General features: G+C 46.7%; 1 protein-coding gene across 1 annotated transcript in view; it reads right to left on the bottom strand.

The window, feature by feature from the left end:
* Positions 1-4,607: 4,607 nt before the first annotated feature.
* Positions 4,608-15,369, bottom strand: part of CHD2 (chromodomain helicase DNA binding protein 2) — a 53,815-nt gene continuing 43,053 nt past the window's right edge. The window contains exons 28-38 of the mRNA XM_026040489.1: positions 15,221-15,359; positions 14,927-15,077; positions 13,529-13,651; positions 12,568-12,696; positions 11,742-11,882; positions 10,254-10,388; positions 9,592-9,770; positions 8,626-8,725; positions 7,655-7,871; positions 6,962-7,211; positions 4,608-6,118 (exon numbers count right to left, since the gene is read on the bottom strand). Of these exons, the coding sequence (XP_025896274.1) occupies positions 5,785-6,118; positions 6,962-7,211; positions 7,655-7,871; positions 8,626-8,725; positions 9,592-9,770; positions 10,254-10,388; positions 11,742-11,882; positions 12,568-12,696; positions 13,529-13,651; positions 14,927-15,077; positions 15,221-15,359 (1,898 nt within the window). The 3' untranslated portion in view covers positions 4,608-5,784. The remainder of the gene's footprint in view (positions 6,119-6,961; positions 7,212-7,654; positions 7,872-8,625; positions 8,726-9,591; positions 9,771-10,253; positions 10,389-11,741; positions 11,883-12,567; positions 12,697-13,528; positions 13,652-14,926; positions 15,078-15,220; positions 15,360-15,369) is intronic.

The raw sequence follows: 15,369 nt of genomic DNA, 5'->3' as shown, positions 1-15,369 counted from the left end.
GTCCTTGAAGATGCGAACGCCCTCAGCTCTGCTGCATTGTCTCTGCAGTCTGCAACCCGTGGACCCCACCTTCTGTGCCCTGAACTCTCATTCTGGGGTCTTATTTATCTACAKCCAAATGAAGAAAATAAAAAAGGGGTGTGTGGGAGGAGGTAAATGTAAGTAATGAGGTGAGCTGTGAAAGAAGGCAAACCTGCAACAACACAAGATGCTCGAGTCTCCCTCCTTCCCCATCCCCAGGAATGAGCACCTGCAGCTCAGCTCTTGGCCCAAACCGGGTCTGTTACCACCCTCTAAAGCGGGAACCAAAACTATYGTTCCTTTTAGCATTAATTATCCCCTTTTAGAAAGCTAAAGAAATCTGGGTCTCGGCAGCTGGGACCAGGAGGCTGTTAAGGCCAAACACATCCACACAGGCAGAAGGCACAGCAACATTTTAAAGAAAACCCAGCCCTGCTCAAGACTCAGCCATTGCACTCTCTCCTCCAACAGCTCCTGTTCCTTTTCCTGCCATGGGGACTCCCACTTAGCTAAGCAGAGGCTGCCACAGTTCTTTAGAAACGTCAGAAAGGCCCTGGACCCCTGGCAATAAGCTCAGTGGAAAGGAGTGCTGGCCCCTTGGTGCTGSTACGTGGCTTGCAGCCTGAATCCCTCCAGCCTCCCTAACGCTCCAGAAACGGGAGACCCAAGCACAGCCCGGCTGCAGCAGCCCTGAGCAGCATGGAGTAAGTTTCAGGAAGAACATCCAAGTTAGGAGAGAGCRTGGAAGAGAAGAGAACCCCTCGCAGCCACCTCCACCCCTTGCCTATGGTTCTGCTCCTTGGGATAAAGATCTCCAGCCCTTCTGGGCACCCTGCCCCGCAGGCAGGGGCTGTGGGGCCGGGGCTGTGCGGCCCCCACGTGAGGCCATGTCCTGAGCCCAGCCATATGCACAGGGCCAAGGGCGCGGTGCTTGGAGGTGGCCATGGCCCTCCCCCCTGCTATCAGGAGAGGGTTCAGCAAAACCCGTCTTTTTGCTGGGAAGTGGCTGCCCTCTAGAGGGTCAACTCCGGCATGTTTCAGTCAGTACGGACTGAAAAGCAGAGTCCTTTCTGCATCAGAAAGATCTCTCGCCTCAGAGGACCCAAAAAGCCACATACCCTGGGCATGGCTACCCCACGGACTCCCCTCGAGCCTTGGCCCTCAGGCTGGGCTGGTCGAGAGTGACATTGCCCTGGATCGCACAGAACCAGCCCCGCTGCGGCTGTACCGGGCAGGAGCGCACGGGGTGCCGGGCGCCGAGGCCTTGGCCGTGAGGCCGGGCACGTTGCTGCCAGCAAACGGCACAGCCCTCTCCTGTGTGGGGAGCTTCTCGTCACTGTCAGCCACCCATGCTGTGTTATTGCAGCACTTCATCTTAAATACCTCTCCTGTGGCCCAGGCTGCTGGGGCTCGCCTCACGGGGCACGAGCGCGTGGGGCGCCCCGGCGCTCAGGGAGCCTCCCGCGCCGCCCGGCCGGGCCTCTCACGAGCCCAGACACCACTCCCTGCCAAAGCGCCGCCGCGGGCGGCTCCGTCAGTCTTTCCATGAGGAAACCCATTTGTCAGGGGCATATAACTCAGCTGTGAAACCTCACTCCTGGCTGGAGCTTGGCTCCTCTCCACCGCGAGGGAGGCTGGAAAAGGCCTGAATCCAGGGGCTACAGGTGTGAGAAGTAAAAGCCTTTCTTACAATGAGCTCTTACAGCTTTGGAGGAGTGGTTCAACCCCGCGCTGGTTCTTGGCAGGGCCCCGGCCGCRTGTTTGTCTCTGATTAAACCAGACAAGGACCAAGTTACTGGAGACCAAGGCAAAGCTGCCCCCAGGCTGCAGCACGTAATACGTGTTCGCTCCTCACCTAGTAACCTGCGGAGCTTGATGCTGATGTGCTGCTGTTCCCTGGTGCAGAAAGAGGCAAATCCCACTGGGAGCTCCACTGATATATGGGGAAYGCCAGACTCGCACGGAAATTTCCTCAAGAACATGTCAAAAAGTTCACGCATCTCCACAGATCCAGAAGATGGGATGTTGGATAAAGCTATTATTATAAAAGTCGGTCCACTCCAAAATCATGGTGGCAACTGGAGAGAAAACACATGGAAAACATGAGGAAACACCCAGTCAGGTGGAAATTCCCCTCTGCAGCAGTTCTCAAGTCTGCATTAGCCCTTTATCACTACAGACAGGCTTATATAAAACAGTTGAACTGCATGGCGAGAACATCCATCCACCCTATGGCTTACAGGAGACGATCCTGACATCCCATGACATCTCCAGTTCTAAGCACGCACTCTGTGCTCACAGTGTCCAGCCTGGCTCTATTTCATCAAAGGGACTGTAGGACACCACCAGACACACCAAGCTGGCGAGGTTCTGAAAATCTCAGTAACACTTTTTAATATACAAGAATCAAAAGTACAGCAGTTTTACAATGTAGGAAAATTTAATACATACTATATAAACAACATATTTACATCAGAAATCACTAGGACAGTGGCATTTTTTCACAAATATAAATTAATATTAATTATTGTTTTTAGTCAACAGGTTTAAAAGTCCACAATTTTACAGTAAGAGTCCTTCTCTCCCGGGTGGGGACTTGCAGGTCAGGAGGAAACGGGTGAAAGCAGAACAGTACTTCTATGTGGATCCCATAGGCTGTTCRCATGGACTTCAAAAAGCTATTAAGTACCCACTTCAACTGGGCATCGCACTACCTGTCTGCAGCAGCTTTTAGCCTGCAGGACTTTCGTCATGTGAATTCATAATTTTACACCATTCCCAAAGGGCTCAGCCAAATTTTAAAGATTTTTTAAAATCTTTTTAAAATCCTTAAAAAAAAAAAAAAGATTTTTTCTTGGAGGAAAAAAAAAAAAAAAACACAGCAGGGTGCTACTTGCAACTTTTCCTGCAAGGAGGCTAGAGGAACCCTGCAGCTGGTTTGGGAAGAACAGCTGTACCAGATGCTGCCACAAACACTGTAGTGAAGATTATGGCTGTGGACCCATCCCCTCCCATCGCACTCACATCCAAGTGACAACATCTGGTTATGGTCCCTATTTTGAGGGGACATAAAACACAGGTGTGTGCTTGGGAGGACTCCCTCCCTCCCCAGTCCAGTTCAAGCTCTTTTAGGCCAAACCCAATGAAGATCCACTCACCATTACAGAACAATGTGACTGTTAGTATCAAGCTAACAGGACAGCAGGGGCAGCTCTTCATCAGATACAGATAAAGCTTTTGCTGTTGCCCTGGTTTCTAGAAGGAAACCCTTGATAATTTCATGCCTAAAACCCAAGACAAGCAGAACCCCTCAAATGCAGATATAGAAAAATACCTCTTGTTGGGGTTCAAAGTCTTCCTGCACCAACAGTAACACTGCTTTGGCCAGTATTGCCTTTTGCTACAACTGTTATGGCACAAACTGTCCATCACAATGGATGCATGTGARTGAAAAGAGCATTTCCTCCTCGCCCTTCTGAGTGAGGAGGTTTTTTCCATGTTCACAGTAAAAGCTAATACCTCTGAAAAGAAAGGACCTCTTTGTAGAACCCTGCAGTGGGTGCGCCTGTCAACGCACCGTAGTGAAAAGGCAGTGGAAATGCATTATTTCAACTCCTCCCATCGCCCTGCAGCTCCATGGAGACTGTGGAAGACTTGCCGTTCCCCTTACTACACAAATACGTGTCACGCTTCTTTGGGGCAGTGGACTCCACAGATTCACTCCTACAGAAGCAGAAYTGCTTCTGGTATGTCAGGGGGAAAGCTCAGAAAATTAAACAAACAAACAAACAAAAAAAAAAAAAAAAGAAAGAAAATGGAGAATACTTCCTTGCTTCTCAGAGCCATGACTTGATGCCTCTCTGCATCGACCTTGGGAATGGTCCCAGGAGGACTCCCTGCTTGCCAAAATCCTCGCTGATAGGACATATGTCAGAGGGCCACCCCTCTTTTGAGTATCACAGTAGGGGGTTAAGCAACCCCATCTAGAGAGAGCAAACTACAAACATGCAGCTGGGCACACGTCTTCTTGTGGCACAAGGATGGGCAATCGTGCAATTGCTCCGTGCGCAAGAAATCATGGATACTTTCTCAAAGGGTTTAATGGGGGACGTACCCACTTAGCAGGGAACATGCCATGATCACAACAGATTACAAGGAACACAGCTCCTTCAGCACCAAGCAGCTGGGAGACTTGGGGGTTATTAGTGTTGATTTGTGTGTGGCCTTCCAAAGTGCAGTAGGCACAACAGCAGCAAGGCAGACAAGCAGGTTATGAACATCCATCTCTCCTCCATCTTTCACCGAAARGACATCACTGCTTACCAGGGTTACACCTGACATCTTAGGGAGACGCCCAATATTTGCCCCTTACCAAAAGGAAGCAGTGTGGAACAAGCCTGATCTTTAATACTGAGCTCTAGGAGATGGGATACACCTCCAGACACCATGCTCTGGGCAGCCCAACTGCTTTTTAATCTCAAGGGTCATCACAATTTTAATGAAGAGCTTCAACAAAAAAAAAAAAAAAAAAAAAAACCCACATCACTGAATCTAGTTTCGGCCAGGAATCAGTGCTATAATCACTATCACCATATTACACTCTCCACGCTGAACATTATTCTTCATAATACACTGATTCTAATACTTTGGATGAATGTTTCCTCTGAAGTCCATTCAGCTGGACTGCAAATCATTCTTTTCCCTCTGTACCCGGAGTCCTGAACTCCTCGCTCTCCCTCACTCCTCTCCAAGACTGGGGCACTCAGGGCCAGGGACATTAGGAATATCAGGACCCCCAAATGCCTAGATGCATCTTTTGCCTGGTACTTTGCTATTTCCAGACAGCATTAGTTACTGGACCATCCAAGCYGCCAGTGTCAGGAGAGGAGTTCTGAGTTCCTGAGCCTTATGCACTGGGAAATACTGATCTCATCCCAATTCCTACTGCTTACACGTGAACTAAGCCTTGACTATGAAAGCCTGTTTCTTCTTCAAGCTCTCTGGAGCCAAGATTTGCCTAGTTCCAGCTCTGGAGGTGGGTGGAGGGTTCCCTGCTCCTCTTCTGTTGCAGAGGACACAATGGCACTCAAAGCAGAGCCAGTTTCTTGAAATGGATACAGACATGAGAAATGCTAATGTGGCCAGGAAAGCTGTGGATTGTCACCAKCATGGGTCCAACTCCTCTGGAGTGACTCTGCAGAGATGCTGAGCCCCTCCTTGCAGCCAAACCCTGCAATAGGAGAAGTTTGGCTCTGGAGGGACTCCACTGTCTCTCCCTAGTCATATCTTCTCATTGCCCTATGCTGGTTACATGCCTGGCCCAGCCCAACCAGTTTATCCCCAATTCCAAAGCAGCATCTGTCATGTAACATCAAGTCAGAGCAGGCACACAGCCATCTGCACAATCTAAGCAGCATCAATCCACCTTCTTGGTTCTGGGGAAACTCTGTGGCTGGGAAAAAATTCACTCAAGTCCATCAGACTGGGGAAAAATAAACCAAAGCAAAGGATGTCACCCRTTCCTCCCAGCAGGCAGCAAGCCTGGTTCCAACATTCAACTGGAGAAGGGGGGAAAACAAAACTGGAATCCAGACCAGAACTGAGAGCTAGAGAGAACCTTCCTCCACCTGCTCCCCTAAAATCCTCCTTGACCCAGCAAGATGATAGCAGCATGGTCAGAGTTCCTGGCTACTGGTTTGAGAAACCAGCCGCTGTTGCATCAGACCAAATATTTCAGACGTACGCTTTCCCCTCTTGGTCACTTTATGTTTTSCGTACATTCCAGTTATAATCTGGATTATTTTTCTGTTCTAATGACCTATCCAGGGGTGACCGGTGATCAAGGGGTGACTTAGAATCATGAGGGGATTTCTGAGACGGGGGTGAGCGAGGGTCCGACACTGCAGGGTGAGGTGGAGGGAGAGGCTGTTTATAATCTCCCGATTTGTCTGTGTGGAAGGACCGGTAATGGTCCGAAGGTCCTTGGCCATGGTATCCCATGGGTGGCCTGTGATCTGACATGCGTCGGAAATCCTGCTGGTGGTAGTTCTGAGGCCTGAACTCATCGGATCGTCGACGCTTGGAATCATGATGGTGCCTGGAGAAAGAAAACGAATGAGTGGAGATCAGTTCCTCATGGTTCTCATAAAGCCCTTCCCCTTCTGAGGACCAGGGGATGGGTATTTCTGTCCCTGGACAATGCAGCTAAGCAAGTTCATAGCCCTAGAAAAGTCTGATAAGCTGCTAGTGAACCACACCTCCATGTTTGCCCCTCTATCAGGCTAATCTAGTTGCTTGCCCACCACTTTATCCACTGCTAGGTGGCATGCACAAGTGGCTTCTGGCAGCCTCGCTGGCATACAGCACAAAGGAGGGAACACAAAGTCACAGTGCCTGGTTGGCACTGCAGGGAAAGGGGAACATCATCACCCGGCTGGATCTTCCTGGAGGACGTGGGATTTTGGTGCAGCCCAAGTCTGAGAGAGCGGGTGCAGCCAAATCTGAGGCTTTAGGTACTACAGCAAAACTAAAGCCTTATCCAGTGACAGTAACAGTCCAAAAGAGCAAACTCAATTCACCATGCAAACTTGGCAGACCTTGCCTTTAATGGCAGGCCCAAATAGTACTGTAACTGCCAAAAATCCTACGTATCACTGAGCTGCAGCTCCCAAAGGTCGAAGTGCCTAAGATCAGGCAGGCCAGTAGCCTAACACAGCCAAGACAGGCCAGTTGCTGCACCCCTGGGCTGTTTACATAGGCCTTACACAACAAACGAACTTTTGTTTTTCACTATGTGTCTCTGGACTACGACTCAAACTCCCAAAGCTGAATCCACAGCCTATGTCCCCCCACAACTGCCTGCCCCAAGGAAAATCTGTCCACTGTGTCAGAGGACATTGCTGCAAACTTCTCCCAGGCTTTTGGAGCAGGCAAAAATTACCTGTCGTAATAATCTCTGTGGCCTCTGTGGTCTCGGTCACTGTTGTACTGTTCATAGGGTCTCTTGCGGGAGAGGTTATTTGGTCTGTAGTTCCCAGAGCTTCGATGGGGCTCCCCGCGAGACCGACGATCCCCATAGTGGTGGTCTTTGTACCAGTGCTGCTCATACTGGTGATGCCGCTCCCCGCCCCACATCTGGTTGCTGTTGCCTCCATAGTTGAACTTTCGATCCCTCTGCCAGTCTCCTCGGTCTGCAACGATGAAAGCACAGACAACAGTCCTTTATACTTCATTTAAGTCCATTACTTCTTTGCTCAGCTCTCAAAGAAATAAGAACAGTTTAGTGTCTTCCTGTCTGCAGCACCCTGTACAAATTTCACAACTATTACTGTGTCCCTTTACCCTTCTCCTCCCTTAACTATACGGACCCAATTTTATTCTTTTAATTTCTTTATCATTACTCTAGCCAATCTTTTCCTGTCCTGTTCTTATACTCTTCTCATCCCCGCATCATTGTGTTTTCTAGTCCAGCAATAAGTGAAAATATATGTTCTGTCTCATCCCATCCTCTCCAACATGAGATCTACGTCTTTAAACGTGACCAGAGCCAAGTCCTGGAAGATTTGCATCCACAGGCAAACAGCCATTACATTAGCATGGATAGCTCTGTCCAGCTTCCCAGTGCAGGACTCACCTGTGTTGCTGAAATGTCTCTTGTTGGGATGGCCGTAGTTGTCACGTGGGTGTCCGTGCATCTGCTGCTGGGCATGGGAAGGGGGCATGTGGATCTTCTGGGAATGAGGATTGTGAGGCACGTGAGACTGGGACATGACAGAATCGCGGCTGGAGCCTGACGGCTCCGGGCGGAAGGGCTTCTTCATGCTGGACATGTCCTCCTTCTTCTTCTGCTCCTGCCAGGCACAAGGGAGAGGGTTACAGTTCGACCGCTTTCACAACAGAAGATTCAGACTATGTGAGTAGAGGCCTCATSTGTCAGGCTCTGGATTTGTCTGCACATTCCCTGCACTGTGGGCCACTTGCTTCTTTAYGGAAGTTTCGTGAATTAACTCTGTCCGAGCATGGACACAATGGTGCAAGGGTAGGGCAGGACAAACGCAATTTTGCCCCCACAGCTCTACTTCTATAACCTGTATCCTTCACAGGGCAGCACCCTCAGTCTTCTTACTCTTATGGTCAACCCACACTGCTGTGTYATACTAAGCAATGCTCCTTCTTGGTCAAAGCAGCCAGGGCAAAGTCATAAAGGTGACAAGCAGATTTAGATGAGAGGAGAAATTCCACATAAAAAAGGCGGCAAAACCAACCAGGGCTGTTTGGATTTTAAGACAATTACAGTATGCCCAATGACAATAAAGAAAACCCACATAAAATAAAGATATGGTAGGTATCAACATTTCAAGTGTAGCAAGTTTTAAAAAGAGCACAAAAATCTGTTCTACAAAACACAGAGGTAGAGCAGTGCTAATAAACTTCTTGCAGGAAAACAGGTCTTGGATTCTGACCCAAARTTTTACAAGTAGTTTGTCAAATTCACCGAGTCCTGTTGGAACCAGAGCAAGGAGCAAGGACAGGACAGAGAAGAGAAGGAAAATCTCAGCTCTTCCTGACTTCTTCCTCGCTAAGGGAACACACATCACATCTCACCTCCTCTTCCTGCGATCTTTTCTTATGRGCCATCTTGTAGAGTTTGTGTAGTTTTCTGGCATCAAATTCTGTGAACTTTGACACAAATATCCACAAGTTCCTGGAATGACATTAACATTTTCTATTAATTGCTAAATGAACATTTTAACTGCCATCTTCTTCTCTGGTGTCCTCAAAACAGCTGGTGAAGATCCTCTAGCAGGCGACCTAGATGTCCCTATCCAAATCTGTGTGTTGCCATTGCAGAATTTCCCACTGTTTGATTCCTATTCAGAGGTTTCTCCCATTCAAACACACAGGACAAGACAATCCCACCCCAGAGGACCTCAGATGATACAGGGAAGGTCAAAGATGGGAAAAAGGAAATCATCCCCCCACTACACTGATTGGGAGCCAATGGACAGAAACATCACAAAATCTTACAGTCTCCAGCTGAGTTGAGAATTGAGTCCATAGTTTGGCAGCCCTCCTGCAATGTGAAGGGTCATGCCAATGGCTAGTCCGTGGGTCTGAGATTTTTTTTTCCCAGCTCTGAACACATAAAAATGCCCAGAGCTTTGTCTACACAGGGGCTGAACCATTTAAAGGCCTGTGTCCAACCAACATCAAATCAGTTCTACCCTCAGGGGAAACTTCTCCTTCCATTCCAGGAGAGAATGGTCCAAACTCTGAGCTTTTCAGAGTAAAATAAAGGGTTTTGTGTTGGCTGAACTAAACTAATGAAAATCACTAAGCGAGACCAACACAACATGCTGATACAGACATAACTTTTATCTGAGACTGATCAAGGACTGAGGGGGCTAGGGAAAACAACACTTCTTTAACGAGAACAGGTTAATAAGAGCAAAATAGCATACCTACTATGCCAAACTCACCAGCCCTTGAGTACAACTTTCATATACATATATATGTGTGTATATATATATATATACACACATACATATATATATGAAGACATTCTCTCACCTTCTCCATAGCTTGATATGATCCTGGTCAGTGTAAGCTTTAAGGCACTCAGAGATGCGGTCCCCTATTTTTAGGAGGCAGTTGCGTGTGTGCTCCAGCTGTTCTTGAACCGTCAGTCCCTTATCAGGCTTATCGAGCTGCTTCAGTGCTTTCTTCACTGGCCTCATCCTTTCCTTGCACTTGAATAAGCAACAGAGAGCACAAGGTGATTCATTTGGCACAGAGCTCACACTGTTGTTAATCAGAGCTGGAAAAAGTTCATTAACATGTGGTATTAGCTTTGTTTGACTGTTAGGCAAGGAGAAATCAGCTGTGAAAACAGCAATGTGTTAGCCACGGCACATAAAATTCAGAAGAGCTTTGATAGCTCTTCCAGTTGAGATGACGTTGACAGCAGCTAACTGGCTGACACGGAAGAGTCTGCGTGAGCAACTCCTGTACAATTTTTTGTTGTTTTTTTATGGTGATGGTCTCTGAGTGGCCAGAGGGAATCACAGGGGAACATGAAGGAGGACAGTCTCCCCACGAGTGCATGTGTGGATTAGTGCTGTGCACGCATCCTGACACTTACACATGGCCTTGGAAAAGGTGCAAGCAAACTCCAGCCACCTTCCTGGGGCTTTCTGCTACTGTCCCCTCTGGCTCCCTGAGGAAATACTCACTATGCTGAATGTTTCTTGATCCAAATCATCGTCCTCATCTTCTCCAATGGGGATCGGTTCACTCCCTGCTGTAATGTGGACGGGACCTTGAGATCTCTTCCCTTTACTTCCAGATTTGGTTTCACCACCTTTAGGCTTTAAAAGGACAAATTTTACACATCAGCCAAGACTGCAGGATCCCAAGTGATCCAACAACCTTCACACTATTGTTACTGGCATTTGTTAAATCCTGGGCACTGCTCCCACAGCTTTCCTCCCAAGATCTCAAACTGTTTTGCTGCAATGTCTCTGTTTAGCTTTAGATCATCCCTGAGGGAACACAGAGAAGTGAACGTTTTGGACATGAATCCGATGCTTATACTTACATGGATTAAAAAATAGTAATAATAAAGAAAAAAAACCCACAAAATTCTGAGGAGTTGGAAGAGAGATTAAGCTAAAGAATATATATCCCCTCCATAGGGCAGTGCTCAGCCTGATGTTTATGAACACCTGCAACTTCATGTGACATCACTAGTCCTCAGACCCTCTAACTCTCTGGAAAGCAACCTGACATCATGGCCTGATGAGTGCAAATTTTGACCTCTGTGACTCATCTGTGGTCAAAGTCCTTCAGAATCAAGGGGGAAAAAAAAAAAACAAAAAAATTAATTGGCAACTTCTATAAATAGGTCTATTTCTCCTAGCTTTCTGCTTCATGGTCAGCCCCATTCTCCATCCAAAAGGCTTTATTTTTCCCCAAAGCATCCCACGGGAAAAAAAAAAAAAAAAAAAAAAAAAAAAAAAAAACAAACAAACAAAAAAAACCACACTTTCCCCTACATATAAATTAAAGCTTGGTTTGTACTTATAACCTCAATGTCAAAACATACTGGGCATATAGTACCTACCTGTTCTTCGGACAGGTATTTCAGGTAATTATTATAGAGCCTTTTACCTCTCTCCCAATTTGAACCCAGGCTAAGAACTGAAGAACTGTACCCAAAATTCAAGGGACATTTTGGTCCAGAATATAGCACTGCTTTTGAAACACCATCTACTGAGCCCTCTATGGCCAAACTCACAGTTGCCCAATAGTTTAGGTAGTTGGGTTATTCTAGGTGAATTTAAACTAGAGGGGGAACACAGACCAACAGCTGCCAACTCCACAATAAATCACAGCTGAACATCACTTTGAACGGAGCACTCCAGGATCCTCTTCCCTTCTTCCTCAACATGAGCTGTTCTATGTATTACTATCATCACACCAATTGCTGTGTTTTAAAGATAGTCTGATCAATCTCCTCTCCCTGTCTTCTCTCATTCCACAAGCTTCAGGACACATTGCCTTTTATCCTCAGTAAGAAAGTCAGGAGACAGAGAAAAGGGATATGTTGCAGTGCTTCACTGATGTCTCCTCACAGGGCCTTTACAAATTTCAAGTCTCACGTCTTGCCCCTCAGAGACCTTCCTATGCACTCTCAGACTGCTTATGAGAGTCTCACATACCTTTTCTTTCTTGTCTTTTGTCTTCTTTTTCTCTTTATCACTTTCTTTTTCCTTCTTAGTGCTTGTCTGTTTTTCCTTGTTCTCTTTGTTCTCTCTCTTCTTCTGTTTCTTTTTCACTGGGCTCTTTTCCAAGCCATCCTCCTAGAAAAGCAGTCAAAGCACAGTCTAATTTGGGGTCTCTCCCGTTGCACACAGGGTCTCCCATAAAACTTGCATCCACGAAAAGCAGATGATTTTTGAGCCATATTTGCACATCTACTAACCAGATAGCAAATCCATCCACCCAGCCCTTAACAGAAGGGCATAAAAATTAGATCAGTACCAATATGTAACTAACTGGCAAGCTCCAGAGAAGCACTGCCTAGGCCAGCTGCACTGGAGAACACTCAGTAACTACCCATAAGGTAGATACTGATCAGAGCATGAACAACAAGCCTCAGGCTACAAGCCAAACACTCAGAGACACTTTTCTAAGCAACAGCATGACCCTGGTACACTTGCTTCAGCATTGGCTGACGTACTGAAAAGGAGAGGGAAACAATTCTTTCCCTCCTTTATAAGGCCAAAAAACTTTGTCCTAAGACAACCTTTCCTCCAAGGCACTATACAGATGCACGTGGCTATTCTAGGATCCACCAAAACCACTTAGGGTGCTAACTCAAAGGAGTGGGAGAACATCCCTCTCAGGCCCAAGTTCTTATGAGAACACACTCTACAGCTCCCCCTGAATCTACAGGGCATTTRCAATAGGAGCTTTTCAAGATGAGTTTCTGTAGCAACATAGCCCAAAGAAACCCCCAAAGCTGCTATCTCCAAGTCAACTCACCTTGACTTCACCCTCTTCTGACTGGTTGTCTGAATGCCGAGGAGATGAGAGCTCATTCCCATGTTCATCCTTGACTTTGGGAGCCTTGTTCTCTTTCTTCACTCGTGGTTTCCTCTTCCTCAGTTTGCCCTGGAGAAAACAAAGAGCAAGTCAGAGCAAGCAAAGAGCCGTAGCTGCTTCCTGGAGACATATCCCATCCCACCAACATCTCATGCACAGCTGCAAGTCCTGCTTGTGGCAGGAAGCCTGAACAGCCCCAGGAAGCCTAATGGGTCACGGATGAAATTAAATGATGAAATTCCAGCCAGAAAAAAGATCTGTCTGTGACATCTGAGGGGCCAAGGGAATATCCCAAACATCTATAAATTGATTCAAACAAAATGATGACACTGAGGTGACAGAGAAGGAGGCTACCTGATCTCCACTGTCACCAGGTATTTCAGCTATTTAACAGAACGCATAATGGGACAACTTCCAAGTAAAAGGAACAGAAAACAGAATATATCCAAAAATATATTCCAGACCAAATTATGCCCTGTCTCTGGAGCTCAAAGTGTCCCTTACTGAATGCTGAGAGTGTAGTTAGCACTCACTATTTTCTGAAACTTTTTAAGAACTGCAGTGGTATCCACTGCTCAAAAATAGCTTGATTAAACAGGCATGACCATCCCCAATTTTCCCACAGACGTTTGTACACAGAGCACACTCAGCTCGCACAGTCTCAGCTTCTAATCGTCAAAGCGGAAAATTCAATCTAGAATTAGTGTGTCATGCTGGAGTCCATCCATTAGTGCAGTGGTTATCAGTCCTCTACCAATTATCATTTCGGTATCACAGAGTGCTCAGACAACAGTTCCTCATGCAGAAATTACTGCCCGAGTTGGGAATACAGTCTGTCTCGCCTCCCACCATCGAACCACTCATCCTGAAATCCACAGAATCAAGTACCCGTGTTCCTCACCTCTTCCCCATCTTTCATGTTTTCTTTCTTGTCCAGATCTTTCTTCAGTAGTTTCAGTAGATAATCGACCCGGGTCTGGAGCTGTTTTCCCTGAGGTTTCTTATCTGTCTCAACAGGTAGGATCTTTGATAAAGGAAAAAAAAAAAAAAAAAGGAAATACACCCACATGCACCTATCAAACCTCAACAGGAAGTGAAATACAACGGTCAACGGTCCCTCCAGAGCAGCAAAGGGTTGGAGATACTGCACCTTCTAGAGAAACAGAAGGCTTAAACATTTCTCATATGCTTTACCATGTTCCACAGAGACTCTGCTTGTTTTTGCCATTAGGAAAGCTCCCAGCAACTGCAAAGATCCCTACCTTGGGCTTTTGCAGAAGGAAAAAAAAAAGAAAGAAAAAACATTGCAAACTATCCTGGGAGCTTATATTGCAAAATTGAGTTCACTCTGCATTTTGACATACCAGACTTGTTTATGACAGCCTTGTCACAAGGCTGTTTTCCTCTGGCAGCCTGAGACATTGATATGGTAGTGATASAGCCAGGGAATGTTGATTGGAAAACAAGGCTGCAAGGCAGCAGCTTTGTGCAGGGTTTCTCAACTTGCCACCTAAGGCACCTTCCTACTTTACTGCAATTTTGATGGTGTGTCTCAGGAATTTTTTTCCAAYGAAAAAGGCCTTCTGAAGTTCATGTTGGAAGGCTCTCAGCAGCAGCCCACTCTTTTCTGAAACGCTGGGGGGATGTCATGGGAACGCAGTATGTTGGCAGCAGAGCTGCGCCCCGATGTTCCCCAGGCCTGTGCTGCGAGGCCACCGCCCCGCYGCTGCGCTCACACAACAGCTGGTGCCTTATTTTTAACCTGGATAATTTCAACACGGCCCCCATAAACAGTCCTTATGGGAATGGCTGAGGGACACAGGAACCAAATGCAGGCTCTCCAGCTGGCTTTGCTGCCCTGGCCAAACATCCAAGTAACCAGACCCTCAGAGTCAGCACAGACCAATCATGACAGAGGCAGTGTCAAATCCGTGAAAAATTCTCTTCAGAGATACAACCTCAAGTGTTTGAGAGATGTTCAAGGAAACATCATCATGATTATGCAATGCACACTCTGTAATGTGCAAATAACCACATATGTCAGCATTACTACTTTCCTCCTCATTTCAGTGTGGTTCATATGGTACTGTTCAGAGAAGATTTGCTGACAATCAAACAACATAACTCTGCCTTCCATCATGCATGCAGCATTCCACAGAGGTCATTGTTTTCCTCGTTACTATTTCTTATTATTTTTGGAGTGCTTGCAAACATCAACATCTGGTTCTGGGACAAATCAAACATGTTCTCTATGAATACTGTCATGGACCCGATGCAAGCAACATGCAAAACAACCTACCTTATCAGATAACTTCAATTCCGGATCTGTTTTAATTAGCTCCCAGTTTCCATAACCATGCTCGTAAATTCCCACTAACAAGCGAGAATCCTCCTCCACTCCCCAGTCTACATCAAAATGGGCAGCTTTGACACGGCATGTCAGGCGGTACCTGAAGGCATTTCAAACATGAGCTACTTTTAATGCTTCGGGGGGGTAAAGCAAATCCACATATCTAGGCTAGTCCCTTTCCACCACAAAATTCAAATTCCCTGAGCCTCTTTCTGCATTGCCTGTTCAGCCATTGAAACTCACTTCTTCCTTTCCTCCGGATCTGTGGGGATGGATTTATGCAGCATTTCAAACTCCTCTTCATGCTGGATGATGGATTTCACATTGACTTGGACACCAGAGATCTTGATAGTGGGACCTCTTCTCTTCCCAGGTCCTTTCCCTGTTCAACA

The sequence above is a fragment of the Nothoprocta perdicaria genome, unplaced genomic scaffold, assembly GCF_003342845.1.
Source record: "Nothoprocta perdicaria isolate Ctin4 unplaced genomic scaffold, notPer1 scaffold_26, whole genome shotgun sequence".
In the NCBI taxonomy this organism is placed as follows: Eukaryota; Metazoa; Chordata; class Aves; order Tinamiformes; family Tinamidae; genus Nothoprocta; species Nothoprocta perdicaria.
The sequence above is the reverse complement of the archived record's forward strand: the minus strand, read 5'-3'. Positions and strand labels throughout refer to the sequence as shown.